Source organism: Cervus elaphus, chromosome 30 (assembly GCF_910594005.1).
Source record: "Cervus elaphus chromosome 30, mCerEla1.1, whole genome shotgun sequence".
Lineage (NCBI taxonomy): Eukaryota > Metazoa > Chordata > Mammalia > Artiodactyla > Cervidae > Cervus > Cervus elaphus.
Genome location: NC_057844.1, coordinates 21,506,958 through 21,522,384, shown reverse-complemented (window position 1 = coordinate 21,522,384; position 15,427 = coordinate 21,506,958). Strand labels below are relative to the sequence as shown.

At 34.0% G+C, this 15,427-nt stretch overlaps 1 protein-coding gene across 4 annotated transcripts in view; it reads left to right on the top strand.

The window, feature by feature from the left end:
* The window catches only part of INTS6 (integrator complex subunit 6), a 78,881-nt gene that overhangs the window by 53,033 nt on the left and 10,421 nt on the right, over positions 1–15,427 (top strand). For 3 of the 4 annotated variants that reach the window (XM_043891588.1, XM_043891587.1, XM_043891590.1), the window contains 7 exons: positions 308–491; positions 5,723–5,848; positions 7,235–7,389; positions 11,341–11,493; positions 12,331–12,463; positions 13,354–13,448; positions 15,154–15,264. In XM_043891588.1, the coding sequence (XP_043747523.1) occupies positions 308–491; positions 5,723–5,848; positions 7,235–7,389; positions 11,341–11,493; positions 12,331–12,463; positions 13,354–13,448; positions 15,154–15,264 (957 nt within the window). The remainder of the gene's footprint in view (positions 1–307; positions 492–5,722; positions 5,849–7,234; positions 7,390–11,340; positions 11,494–12,330; positions 12,464–13,353; positions 13,449–15,153; positions 15,265–15,427) is intronic. The other variant, XM_043891589.1, reaches the window with a different exon arrangement.

The following is a 15,427-nucleotide window of genomic DNA, read 5'->3' as shown; positions in this document are numbered from 1 at the left end:
GGAAGCAGTCCCAGCACCTAGTGGTGAGTTATACTGAAATCTGAAAAGCATTACAGAAATAGATTTATTTTTTTCAATTAAGGTCTTCAAAGTAAAGCTTAAGAAAATTGAAGTAATAATATCTTACATGCTATTTCATATGTATATACACACACACACACACACACATATATATGTAAAAGCTTTTGTTTTTGAGCTTATTTGAATGATAGGAGACTCATGATGTAGTTACAGTAAGTGTAATAAATGTAGCCTTTTTGGGAGACATAGTGTGTGGAAATCTTTTTTTTTTTTTTTCCCCTTTCAGCTCCATTTACCTCTTAATTCTCCTTTGCCTGGAAGTGAATTGACCAAGGAACCTTTTCGTTGGGATCAGAGACTCTTTGCATTAGTGTTGCGGTTGCCGGGGACGATGTCCGTAGAATCAGAACAGTTGACAGGTGTGCCTTTAGATGACTCTGCAATCACACCAATGTGTGAAGTGACAGGCGGTAAGTTTTTTACTGGCAATAATTCAGTGACTTAAGCAGGTTTTATCTGAATGTTTTTAAATGTGCATTTCAAAAACTCCGTGTTTGTTTTGTTTAACAAATTACTATTAGAAGTTACTAGACATAACATGGTTTTAAAACTACATTGATGAAGGTCTTTGATCTGTTGAATAAGATGCAAATACTGTTGGGTCTGATAATGCATGATAATTTTTTTCTAACCATAGCAAATACAAATATTTGAAGTTGTTAAACTTATTATCTACAAAGATTGCCAATGATTTACAAATGCCATAGAATTATTTTCTCTGACAAAACGTTTTAAGAATCACCTCATTATCCATGTAATGATTAATGCCTGGTTAAGTACAGTTTTACCCAGAGGCAAAGAGGAAGTGAGATAGGTTAGAGGAAAACAGGTAGTGAACTCTTAACCGGCTGTGCTAAGTGAACATTCGTGAAACTCTTGAAACAGAAGATGTAATAGACTCAGAACTTCTCTATGGTGGAGTTGGTTAACAGGTGGGTTAAATTCATATCGATGAGCATCGAGTGCCTACTGTGTACCAAGCACTGTCCATGCTTTAGGACTTCATAGTATGTATGACAAGCATGGTAGTCTTGCTTTCATGGTGCATTGTAGTTCTCTCTTAAGGAATTGATTAATGGTAAAATGTCTAGGTCTGGCGTACCACTATTTTCATTGGTGTCCTGGGTTGTGGCATAGTCTACATGCACTGTCAATGCTCTGTTGAGATTCCATCATAGCCAGCTATGTAAGTCAAAGGAAAATAAGGTCTAATTAATATTTTAGGTGCCTTTCTTCTAGTATTTTGTGGATTTTGGAAGCCTGCAGATTTAACAGATGAAAAAGAATACCCTACATAGATAGGTATGTGAAGTAGATAAGTTAAAAGATTCAGAAATCACCATTGAGGATATCTTTCAGTGACCCAGAAACCTTAGTTGTTGGTCAAAGAATTAGGGAGCTTTCCACAAATATATATCGTGAACCTCTTCTAACTTTGCTTCTCTTCATGCTCCTGCTAGCAGTAATGGGAAACTGCTCAAATGCCACTCGTTTTCTTATAGTATGCTCTCTCCTTTATTTTCAATGAATGCTGACTAAAAAGTGTTTTGAGGATAAAACCACCAAAAAAGTAAAAATAACCAAAAAGCTAATATCCACTGGTGGTGTACTGTCCAAATATGCAATCATTGTTAACAATTCTGTGCGTTTTTAAACAATGATAAGAGTAGTGTGTGTGCATTTTATTTTTTCCTTTATAGAGTAATTTATGTTCATTAAGGAAAAATTGGAATGAAATTTGCATGTGTTGCCAAAGTGATTGATTAATATTTTATTCTATTTTTAATGTATACCTTAAAAATTATATAATTGTCATTGTAAGCATTTTTCTTTTATTATCAGGTAATTAATGAATACTCACTCGATGCCAATTAGCTGTTTTTGATCATGGGAATACAGCAGGAGCAATAGACAGAAGGCTTACATTTTTGGGCTGTATGACAGATAAAATGATGTAAAATGAATAAATCATATTTCAGAGAGTTCTGCTTACTATCAAATAAAGAAACAGGGTGAGGAGGGTGCAGAGGGTAGTGAGGCAGAGAATGAGTATTCCTGGAAAGTCTTCTGAGGAGGTGACTTATTTTAACCATAAACCTAAAGGATATGCATACCCCAGTTTGAATCAGTTTAAAATACTGTATGTCCTTGGAAATTATTATACTCTTTGTCTAAAGAATTAAAGAAAGCAACAATTATTCTTTTATAAATTATATTTGCATATCTCTAACCTTGATGTAAAGTCACTTGTTTGAATGGGAATTAAATCAGTCCTAGTTGTGTCTTAAAAATATTAATCCCTCTAAAATGATTGTTGTAGCATCTTCATCAACCCTCTCTCCTTTGTAAAATTGAGGTATAATTGATACAACATTTTAATTCCAGGGGCACAACACAATGATTTGATATTTGTATAAATTATGAAATAATCACTGCAGTAAGACCAGTTGGCATTTGAACAGAACTCTGAATAATGGAGTAAACCATACGAAGATCTCTGTAAAAGAAATAGTAAGAGAAGGATCCCGCCCTGTATTTTGGGGAGCAACAGGAAGGCTGATATGGCTAGAAGCTTATGTAGGGAAAAGTAGAGAATAACAGGTTAGTTTCAAGAGGTGGGCAAAGGCCAAATAGTGAATAGCCTTTTAGACTGTAGTAAATATTATTTATTTTCCCAGTGTGATGAGAAGTCATTGGAGGGCTTTTTATAGGAGATGACATCTGATTTCTGTCTCTGAAAGACCACTTCAACTGCTAGATGAGAATATACTGTAAAGTGGTGGGAATGAAAGCAGGGAGACCAGGAAAGATGATAGTACTTTGATCTCAAGTGTTTATGTTCGGAGATGGTGAGAGGTGGTCTGATGGAAAGGAAAGACTGAGGTTAATGAAGGAAGAAGGAATCAAGGATGATTTCTGGGTAATTCAGTTGGTTTGAACAATTGGAGGTGAATGGCTATGCAATGTACTGAGATGGATACGCAGGAGGAGCAGCAGATTGGGGGAAGGCACAAGGATGATATCAAATTTTAAAAATACCTAATAGACATGTTGGTGGAAGTACTGAGGATAAAAAGAGCATTATATAAAAATTGTAAGACTTTTCTAGATTAAATAAATTTAACTTTCTTAACTTCTGTAAATAGGACTGTTGCCCAACTTAGAATTACTACTTTTGTGTCTTAATCCATTTTATTAGCTAAAATCCTAATGCTAATCTAGGAAGAAAGTTTTGTTTTCTTTTTTTTTTTTTTCACTTTATCGCTGTGTTTAGATTTTTTTCTTTTTTTATGGACCCTACATAAACATAAGTGAACCAGCTTCTTGGCTTGAAAGTGTGTGTTTTTCTCACAAATATGAGTGATCTTAGACACTTTATCCTTTAGTACAAACTATCAAGCATTCCAAGAGGTAAGTTTTGACATAAAGAATAAGAGAAACATGACATAGGTTGTGGGCTCACTTTGTAAAGATGTCTAAATTTGCTTTAACTTTGAAAAGAGTTAATGAATTTTTATTATTTTTCTAAGTGATTCAAGTTTATTTACTTTTTCTCTAATTTTCATGAAATATCTTTGTTAGTAATTTTATGTCATACTAAGATCATAACTTACTTACGTATATTTTCCTAATCAGTTAGTTGATGACACAGGTTAGAGAAGTGTAGAGGATTGCCACAATTTTATATTTAGGAACTTTTGTTTTTATTGACATCGTCAAAATGTGTTTAGATACTGAGATACTCCTAAATACCTTATTTATTAAGAAGATCAGCCTTTTTATGTGTGTGTTTAAATTGACTCGAAGAATTTTTAATTGGCCAATTCTTTCAGTTCCATATAAACTTTCTTATTTTAAATATTGATTTCAAATTAACATCATGGTTTTCAGGGAAGAAGGTGGTAAATCCAGATGAATGTTTCTGATGCCTTGTAAGTGTTTGAATCTTGGCTTCTCTACTGTACTAACTTAACTAATACAGATAAATTAATCCCTCTGTGCCTTAGTTTTCTCATTTGTAAAATGGAGAAAGTAACCCATATGATTGTTGCTAGGATTAGAGAAATTAATATAACAGAGTGATTAGGATAGTGCCAGGTGCACAGACACTCGGTAATTGGTGGGTATTTTTATAATTACGGCTTTCATTGTTGCATCCAGGTAAACCATTTGTTACATGATACTTGTTTTCCTAAGTAGAGCTGACTCTGAGGAGTTGAATCACACTATTGCCTAATGTTAATATCCTCTTTTCTGAGTAGCCTTTAGCAAATCACGTGTTAAGTTTAAATTGATATGAGTAATTTGATATATCAAGTATAATAATATGTTTGGTAGTAATTGGTTGAATTTGTTAAGGAATAGGATTTTTCCATGTTAAGCTTATTACAAATAACACTGTAGAATGTTTGATTAAAGATTTTTAGTTGTCATGGTTTTAAGCACTGGTCCAGATCAGAACATATAAATATGTAAGTTACATATATAATGATAAATTTTATAGTAGTCACATTGAAAAGAAACAGGTAGGGAACTCCCTGGTGATCCAGTTCTTAGGACTCTGCATTTTCACTGCCTGGGTTCAATCCCTGGTTGGGGAAACTTAAGAGACCTCAAGCCATGTAGTGTGACCAAAAAAAAAAAAGCAAGAAAAACAACAAAACCCCTAAAAACAGGTAAAATTAATTTGTATAGAATCATTTATTTAAATTAACATATATAAAATATTTCAATGTGAAATTGATGTTTTAAAATTACTGAGATATTTCATATTATCATATTATGTCTACAAAATGAAGTGTATGTTTTTTATAGTTACTGTACATCTCAATTTGGACTAGCTCTGTTTCAGGTTCTCAATAGCCATATACAGCCAGTGGCTGCAGTATGGGACAGCACAGATCTGGCTATATTTATTGAAAATCCCTGTTAAGTCTTTCCACTGGTGTTTTTTCTTAATCACTATCATTTTAATGCTTCTGAACTAAAAGTTTTATAGTAAAATATTCAAGAGGAAAATTCATTTAAGATAGGTAATTTCTAAGTATGTTAGCCAAATGAAATTCAGAAAAGCACATGCTACTGTGTATTATATTAAAATGCAAATATTTAATATATGCAGTATCTGCCAGCAGAGATCACTTAAATAATTATTGAAATCTTCTATGTCCTTAGCATTAATTTTTAGTGATATATTTTTTTTCAGCAGGAGTAAGATTTTGGGGGGTTAGTTACCAGATACTTTACCACAATATGTGTAGTAAAGATAAATTATATTGGAACTCAGTTGGAAAATAGTTCTTTATATTTAAATATATACTTTTTAAAAAATTTCATTTCATATGATAGACATTGTATATATGTAATGATTTTTTTCATTGTGGTTTGTTCAGACCATTAATATTTTTATTTTCTGTGTACCTTTAATTAGAAGAAAAAACTTACATATTCTCATAAAATGGAATTGTTGATTGGAAATAACTTTTTTTGTTTTGTTATTCTTCCATTAGATAATGAAAAGTCCAAACTTTATCATTGAATTTTTGTGAATCAGTATTGTCAAAAACCCCACTATGGTTCTTTTTTGCTTAAAGTAGGAATTTTTGCAACTAACTAGTTCACTTTATTTTTTTTGTTTCAGGCCGCTCATACTCTGTATGTTCTCCAAGAATGCTTAATCAATGTCTAGAATCCTTGGTGCAGAAAGTACAAAGTGGGGTAGTAATAAACTTTGAGAAAGCAGGACCAGATCCTTCCCCTGTAGAAGGTATTATTGTCATTTTCTTACAGACATTTTGAACTTGCTTTATCAAGTATTCAGCTAGAACCGAAAAATAACTATGATTTGGCTTTAACATTGACAAGGCCAGATTATTAAGATGACAAAAGAGCTATTGGTAAAGTGGCACAATTAAATAGGAAAGTCAAGGTTGTGTGATAGTGGTTTGGTCGTATTGCCTTTTTATGTTGGTTGTTCATAGGCTGATAATTTGTAAGAGCTAAAACCCTTTTTAAACATTAACAGAATAGTGGATTTCCTTTTTTAGTATTGTAACATTGACTCTCTCCAGTGTATGTGCCTCTCCCATGTCCCTTGATTCACAAGAGTGTTCAGCCCTAGGTGTTTATTTAATTCTTTAGCTATAGTTTTTACTAAAGATCAGACTGATCAGAACCAAATGGTTGGTGTGGTTCCAAAAATGAGAAACCAGCCTTTGCTATTCAACTTGATTCTTTTAACTCTAGCTGAGTCCTGCCTGGCTTTATTCTAATATTCTGTGATCATGAACTATTTATATTAGCCAGAGGGTATAAGAAGTTTTGCCAGAACCAATGGACGGCTTACATCTGGACCCTCTGCCTTGTACGACATAGCTTAAAACCAGAATTAGAAAGTCGTTAATGACACTTTGGCAGAGGTAAGGCAGTGGAGTGGGTAACTGGGAGAAGAGAAAGGTCATAGAGATGAGAGCCGAAGATGGAAAGATTATATAAATTGTATTGCTGTGTCTGATTTAAAAAAACAAACCTTAAAGAATTGTTAGACATGGAATATATTTATTTTTAAATTATTTTAGGACTTTGCTTAGATTAGGCACTCAGTAAATGTTTACTTTACTGTTGAAGAGAGTTAACCATTTTCTAGGATTGTTTTAGATTAAAGGTAGGTGCCTCAAATCTGGATTTATATATTAAACTTTTGTTCTAGTTTTTAGGCTTTAGGTAAAATGATTTTTAAAAAATACTTACTTAGCCATAGTTACCTAGTATTTACTAAGCTGAGCATGATGATGAAAAAATTGATTATTTGCCCTTATCATCTGGTGGGGGAAAACATGTCATTCGTTAAACGAGTATTTACCATGAGGTATGTTTTATGTATTCTCATTGGGCAAGCAAAGGATGCTGTGGGATCTCCTTTCAAATGTGGAACTCAGAGTTGAAATTTGCTGATGTTACCCTCTCGTGAATTCTGATCAAATCTAAATGTTAAAGCCTTAGTCATGATAGTATTCTACCATTTAAGAAAAACAGGAAAATCCAGAACTGAACAAATATTAAGATATTTTTACTAAGTAATATTAGACATAGTTTAACTTCTTATATTTTTTTCTTTTAATGATATTTACTTTTTAAAATTTCTTTGCTATAGATGGGCAGCCAGATATATCAAGACCTTTTGGATCTCAGCCTTGGCATAGTTGTCACAAACTCATTTATGTCAGACCAAATCCTAAAACTGGGGTTCCTATAGGTCATTGGCCTGTTCCAGAATCTTTTTGGCCAGATCAAAATTCTCCAACACTAGTAAGTACCAGAGACTGTGACTTCATAATAGTAACTGCTTTTCATACTAGCTTTAAGTACTACTGTCAGTTAAAGGTGTGGCTGTTGTATAGGAATTAGACAGATGTTCAAGTGCTATGATAAGCTGTTACTTGCTTTAGTATATTGTGTTGTTCATTATAAAATAATAGAAAAAAGGCATCGGTTTCCTTTAGAATCTAAAGTTATGCTTATGTTTTTATTATTGGCATCTTGTTACAGAATCAGAGATATATATTCTAAATATATAAATAACATAAGGATTTGTTCTCAGGGACATAATACAGAATTTAAATGAAGGGTTACAAAATAATTTTGATGGTTTCCATGCAGCCTTTTAGGACTTAGTCTTAGAAATTCATGTTGATTTGCATAGTTTCAGTTCTATTCAGTGTTCTCAGTCTGGAGGTTTAAGATAGAAAAGATTTTCTGGTCTTATTTATAGGAATTATTTTTAGTAACAGTGGCTTGTTGAGTGATCATGGTGAATTATCAGTATTCACTATATGGTTTTTATAATAATAGGGTAAATTTAGACAAATATCTATTCAGTCTTGTTAATACACATTTTCCAGATTCGTTTTTTTTGTAGTAACTCGGAGGACACTGGAATATTTTGTGGGAGAGCTTGACAGTGGTTCTTTTGATGTTATCCTTGGAAGATAAGAATTGTTATGTCAAAGATCGTTAAGTAGTCTTTAATAACGTTTGATGTGGCTATCATTTATGAATTAAGTTAAACTCCTTGAAATCTTTTATACTTTAAATCTGTATCAACTCTTCAGGATAATTTTTTGCTTTTATTCTATATAAGAGCTATGATATTGCCTTTGTTCATTAAGGATTTAATGAAGTAGTACATGAAATAAAGGTTTTATACATTTCAGTGAGAGATCGTCTTCCTTTTTTTTTTTTGATTGAACCATCATAGGTTTTTAGTCTGGCCTTAGAGAAGCTCTCGATTTCTTTGGTCATTTTAATTTCTCTTCTGGAGCCTTTCAGAATTCTTAAAGAACATTTTTGTATGAAATATTCTATTGTTTATTCAATTATATTTAATACCTACAGTAGTACATATGGTACATGTTGAGTCCGCATAGGAAGAAATCCAAAACCAGTATCACAAGCATTATCTATTAATATTACTCTAGTGGTCTATTGCAAATTATTACAAGCCATAGAGGATTTTGGAACGTGGGTAGGATTTTAGTTGGAACAGGAAACAATGTTGAAAGTATGGAAGTAGGAAAGAACAAGGTGAGTTTAGAGGAATGGAAAGTATCTGAGGATAGTTGGTTCATAATATGTCTGTAGGACATTGAGAATGTTATTAAAGAAACTAGATTGCTCATGACTTTACATGCAAGGTTAAAGAATTTGAGCTTTTCTCAGTGGGGTTCATAGAACTGAAGACATTTTTAACAGAATGTTCCTTTGGGAAAATTAATCTGGTGATTATTATATGCAGCAGAATCAGGAGATGAATTGGCAGGTAAGCTGTTCACCTAGAGGACTATTGCTATAGTTCACTTAACACAGAGCTGTTGTGCTTAGTCACTCAGTCATGTCCGACTCTTTGTGACCCCGTGGACTGTAGCCCACCAGGCTCCTCTGTCCATGGAATTCTCCAGGCAAAAATACTGGAGTGGGTTGCTATTTCCTTCTCCAGGGGATCTTCCCAACTCAGGGATTGAACCCATGTCTTTGGCATTGCAAGCAGATTCTTTACCATCTGAGCCACCAGGGAAGCCCAATACAGAGCTAGTAAGAGTTTGAATTAAGATGATGGAAGAGAGAATGTTAAAAAAGAGATACTGGAAAGAACTGGCAAATTTTAGTAACTGAAGGATATTAGAGGGGAAATGAAATTTCTATAAACAATAGGATTTCATATAAGAGGTACTGAAAAAAAAAAAAAGAGGTACTGATACCGAAATTAAATGTGATTTGTTAGAGACTGGTTCTGAATTTGAATTATGGCTCTACCAGTTATTAGCCATGTGTCTTTGGTTAATTATCTTCTTTAAGCCTCGATTTACCATCTGTTAAATAAAGATAATAACTCCTATCTCATAGGATTATTTTGGATATTAAATGGATCTTAATATTTTCATCCAAAAAAACCCCATAAATTTCATAGACTGATTCAATAAGCTGTTACATCAGTTACGTGACAGGCACAGGAGTAGAAGATGAGTTAAAACATGGTGCTTCCCGTCTGGAACTTTCCGTAGGAAGGTCAGCCGTATAAACGTCATAGAGTCCAGTGTGCCGCCTGTCAGAGTGGCGGAGCAGAGGCCAGATGAGGTGGTACCTAGCTGCCTGGTGTGGGTTTGGGGTACGTGGTAAGAGTGTGTCAGGAAAGAGGCCTCTTAGAGGTTGGTACTTGGCAGTTCAGACTTCAGAACTTTGTTTGCGTTATGCAAGGGAGAACACAGTAAAGCACCAGGGATAACCTGAAACGCAGGGGCATGAAAGACAGTGATCTGCTTGGGCCACTGCAAGTTGTTCTAAGGCTGCAGCATGGGGTGTGTATGGGGTGGTGGCTAAAAGGCAGATAGGGACCAAACGGTCAACGCTCTTTGTTTAAAAAAAAACCAAAAGAGTCTGGCCCTATTTTTAGGTGATTGGATGCTACTTTTACTCAACAATTTGAGGCAGGAAAATTATCTGATTATATTTCATGGCCATGGGATTGATTGGAGGGGGCTGACTAATTAGGGATACTAATTAAAAATATACAGTTGTACTAATCTAGTCTACGAAATGAAGGCATGAATTAGAGTGGTAAGAAATAGAAGATAAATTTTCAGAGAGATGAGGATTTAACATTGACAGAGGGTAGTATCTAAAGTAGTGAGCATCTGCACCATATTTATGTGTTTGCTAAGTGACTTAGAATTTGTGGTATCACTGAATCTAGGTCTTTGTGACAGTTAAGTATGGAGGGTAAGGGGGAGATAATTAAGGGTAACATCCAGGTTTTTAGAACGGGTTATGTGGTTTGGGGGTGAAATAATGAATTGGGTAATACTGTGTTTGAGGGACCTATAGAAAATTCAGGTTATGTCCAGTAGGTGGTTGGATACATGAAGAGAAGTGAGAGATGATCCCAAGACAGTCGTTTGGGAGCCACCAGTGTATGTATTGATAGATAGTAACTGAAGCTAAAAGGAGTCCTTTATATTTATGAAATTTCACAGTATTTCCTCATAGCTCGTATTTTCTTCACCAGTCTTCTTTTGGTGAGATTTTTAGGAAGGAGACTGTTAAGAGGGGGAATAGAGTAACATGCTTTTTTTTTTTTTTTCTTCTTTAAAAGTATTGCAGTTTTTGCAGCTCTAGAACCAGGGTCTCCAGAGTGGGGCATATTTACCATAGGGGTAACCAGTAGTTTACTGGAATATGGAAGGAAACCAGTAGAACTTCTATTTGTTTTCTTTTTTCTATTTTTTAATAGTATTTTGGTATATATTATAAACCTATAAATTAATAATTTACAAGTATATATATAAAACCTTGTACTGATCAGTGTGCATCATCAGTTTGGAAATCAGGTAGTTAAACTGCCACAACTGTGGCCTTAGGAAGGTTTCTAATTACAGTAACTGCTTGTCAGATGTAAAAATTAATGAGCACTTACTTAATTCTAAAATACTGCATTTAAGTTTTCTGATGAATTTGATTTTAAGACTTAAAAAATTTTAAACCTGTACAGATTTTGTAGTGTTTTATTTATGTTTTTTCTTGTAAATATTGATAGTTTAAGCATTACATTTTTAAGTATTATCTTTCAGCTTAGTGGTGCTTTTGATAGTAAATTAAACTCTCACTAGTGAAACTGAGAAACTGAGTAAACTTTGACAGTGAGGGATACGAAAAGTTTGTTTCTGGTACTTTGTGAAAGAGTAACAATAAGACTTTGCCTTCTAGCCACCTCGTACATCTCATCCTGTAGTGAAGTTTTCTTGTACAGACTGTGAACCGATGGTTATTGACAAATTGCCTTTTGACAAATACGAGTTGGAACCTTCACCGCTGACTCAGTTTATCCTGGAAAGAAAATCTCCTCAGACATGTTGGCAGGTAAGCTGAAAGACTGTAGTGATTTTAAAAATTTATTTATTTAATTTTTATTGAGGTATAATTGATTTACATTGTTGCATTAGTTTCAGGTGTACAGCAAAAGTTTATCTGTTACACACATATATATATAGCCTCTCTTTTCAGATTGTTTTTCCATATAGGTAGACCGTTACAGAGTAATGTTCCCTGTGCTATATAGTATACTGTAGGTCCTTATTAGTTCCATCTTTTTTTTTTTTTTTTCAGTAAGTTCCATCTATTTTATATACAGTAGTATGTATATGTTAGTTGCAATCTCCCAGTTTATCCCTCCCTGCCTCCTTAGCCCCCAGTAACCATAAATTTATTTTTCACATCTATAACTCTTTCTGTTTTGTAGATAAGTTCATTAGTAGCCTTTTTGTTTAGATTTCACATGTAAGCAATATCATGGTATTTGTCTTTCTCAGTCTGACTTAATTTCACTCAGTATTAGTTCAGTTCAGTTCAGTCGCTCAGTCGTGTCCAACTCTTTGCGACCCTGTGAACCGCAGCACGCCAGGCTTCCCTGTCCATCACCAACTCCCAGAGTCCACCCAAACCCATGTCCATTGAGTCAGTGATGCCATCCAGCCATCTCATCCTCTGTCATCCCCTTCTCCTCCTGCCCTCAATCTTTCCCAGCATCAGGGTCTTTTCAAATGAGTCAGCTCTTCACTCAGTATTAGAACCTCTAAAAATTTAATTTGATGTTTTTTTTTTTTTAATGTTTTAAAAAAAGTCAAATTGGATCCATGGTTTATATAACATTCTGCAAAGGTTATTAAATGTGAACTTTTAACTACTCCTTTTTAACAGGTATATGTGAGCAATAGTGCAAAATACAGTGAACTTGGCCATCCCTTTGGTTACTTGAAAGCCAGTACAGCACTCAACTGTGTCAACTTATTCGTGATGCCTTACAATTACCCAGTCCTCCTTCCCCTTTTAGGTGAGTCCTTCTTGTCATGTTCTCTGTGGCCTAGCGTACGTGTGAATTTTCCTAAAAGCAATCTTTGCGAACATCCCTCCCTTTCTGAGTTTTCTTGTCTTCTGGAAATTAATGAAGATTTTTATTAATATTCTAAAATATTGAAGCTGTTAAGGGTTTATAGCAACCTCTGCATGTTTCTGATATATGAAATCAGTGTCAAACACCTTTGATTCTACAAACTATTGAAGATACTACATTTTGTTTCTAAATTAAATTATTCTAAGTTTTTTGCAAATTAGATATCTTACATAGTTAGAATTAGTAATGCAGATTTTGTATGTGGTAAATAATTAAGATATTTTGTAGAAGCATATTTCTTAGAGCTGACTATTTTCTTTTTAAGAATTTTCTTTTGGCAAACTTTTTAGTGAATGAATTTGTTCTAAAATAATATTCTAAATAATAATGATAAGCCTAAAGTTGATTGGAGACCCTTTGGCTGTAATTTTTTGAGGGGTGCTATTGGAGAAGCCATCTTTTCCTTCATGGAATTGCACCAGACTTAAAGGTTAATAGACAAAATATTAGTAGGTATGTGTTCATGTATACTTTCTGTATTCCTGTCTGTTTCATATCTCGATTTTCTTTGTGTATTTTCTCATTCTACCTTTATTATTACATTTAATTTGAAACCTTAATTGGCACCCTTTCATTTTTAAAGTGGTATTACTACTCAAAAATGTCATAACCAAACATTTATCACCTTTAATTTTGTTAAAAATAGAATGGATGTTTCCTCTCTCTCTTGTAAATAAGAAAGCAAACTTTAAAAATGAAACTTACTTGACTTGGTTTTCATGTGTGAAAACACTGATGACAGTTTGTTCTCATCGTGCATTCATTTATAGATGATCTGTTTAAGGTCCATAAGGCAAAACCAACACTGAAGTGGAGACAGTCATTTGAGAGTTATTTGAAGACGATGCCTCCCTACTATCTTGGGGTAAGAATATTATTGTTAAAAATAGAACTTATTATAAGATTTTGTATTATGCTTATAGTTTACTGTAGGTATTAAAGGTTTTATTTATTGCTGTTACAGAATAAATATCATGAAAAATTTATAAATGACCCATATAAATATAATGAGAAAGAAATGTTTCAGTGATTTGCAGAATAATGATGATGGTGAGAATATATATAATGCTTATCCAGGCCTGCCTGATACTATCCTCAGCACTTTACATGTGTTAACCTCATTTAATTTATATAAACTGTACGAGGCAGAAATAACTGTTTCTATTTCGCAAATGTGGAAACTAAGGCACTAAAAAATTAAACAATTCATCTAAGGCTACACAGCTAATAAGAACAGGGTCAGGAATTCAATCCCAGGCAGCTGGCTTTAGAATTTAAACTTTTACAATTAACCTTTTTAAATTGCAGTTTTATAATTATTTCTCCTTATAGGTACAAAAAAAGGTTTGTTTGCATTGTTCTCTGAATCTCAAGAAACATTCCCTGAAACCTAGTGTATCACAATAGGACCAGTAATACATATATTATTAAATACATTATTGTTTAGTCGCTAAGTCATGTCTGACTCTTTGCAACCCCATGGATGGTAGCCTCCCAGGCTTCTCTGTCCATGGGATTCTCCAGGCAAGTAATTACTTTATTGACTTTGTGAAAAATAACTTCTAGAACATTTTATTAAAACATTACTTCTGCTTTTACTGCAGGAATATCGTAGTATTCGACTGTAATCTTTCTAAATGGTCTCTAATAACATTAATTTCTTAAGCTTTGAAATCATATATTATAGTTGTAAGAGAAAAACTGTGTGTGTCTAGCAGATAGTACCAGCTGTGTAAGAGAGGGGAAAGGAGGAAACACTGGAATATGAACTACTGCGTATGTTTGGCTCATGTTTCATAGCATCTGAGGGGATTTAGCCAACGCCACATGGATATTAAATATCAGGTCTGGGATTTGATTCCAGTTTGACACCAGTGCTTTTATACACTTTGTAATATGTCAGTGGGTGGCTGTCATCTTTTTTTTGACTCTCTCCCATTCACATATGCTAGACTGTTGTGCAGTGACATTTTTCATTGCACAAAGTATTTCTTATTCTTAGTTAGTCTATCCTTATTCAAGGTAAGAATCTTCTATTATCCTTGACTCCTCTTTTCACTTACCACCCAAGTTCTATCAAATCTACATCTGCAGTGTGTCTCCTGCCCTCTTCCAGATGATACTAAGAAGTCCAAGACTCCACCCTTTCTTACTCTGGGGGTTGTTATTATAGCCTCTAATCCTTGTTTAGTATTTCAAACTGCCTTTTATACCACTGACAAACATTTTAATGAAGTACAGATATGATTATGTGACCCTTATTGAAGAAAAGGAGAGGTTTCGCAGGGGTGAATTTTTCAAAATTGACAATACATACATGGCTCTACTGGTAAAGAATCGGCCTGCAATGCAGGAGACCTGGGTTTGATCCCTGGGTTGGGAAGATCGCCTGGAGAAGTGAATGGCTACCCACTCCAGTATTCTGGCCTGGAGAGTCCATGGACTGTATGTATAGTCCATGGGGCCACAAAGAGTCAGACATGACTGAGCGACTTTCACTTTCACTTTTCATGGCTATAAATTTATGACAAGCTTAGGATTGAGTGTGATATTTTCTTTTTTTCCTGCAGCCTTTGAAGAAAGCTGTTAGAATGATGGGAGCACCTAACCTAATAGCAGACAGTATGGAATATGGACTTAGTTACAGTGTCATTTCATACCTCAAAAAACTGAGTCAGCAGGTAATGTTAAGAAATAGAGCCATTAAGTATTTTGAATGGTATTGGCTAAGGTGGTCAATAGGCCAGATACTAGTTCTTGATGGTTCTAGTAGAATTATATTAATAGGTTACGTTTTAAAACCACATATATATTAACATAATTCTCAAGTGCATGGTATGCTAT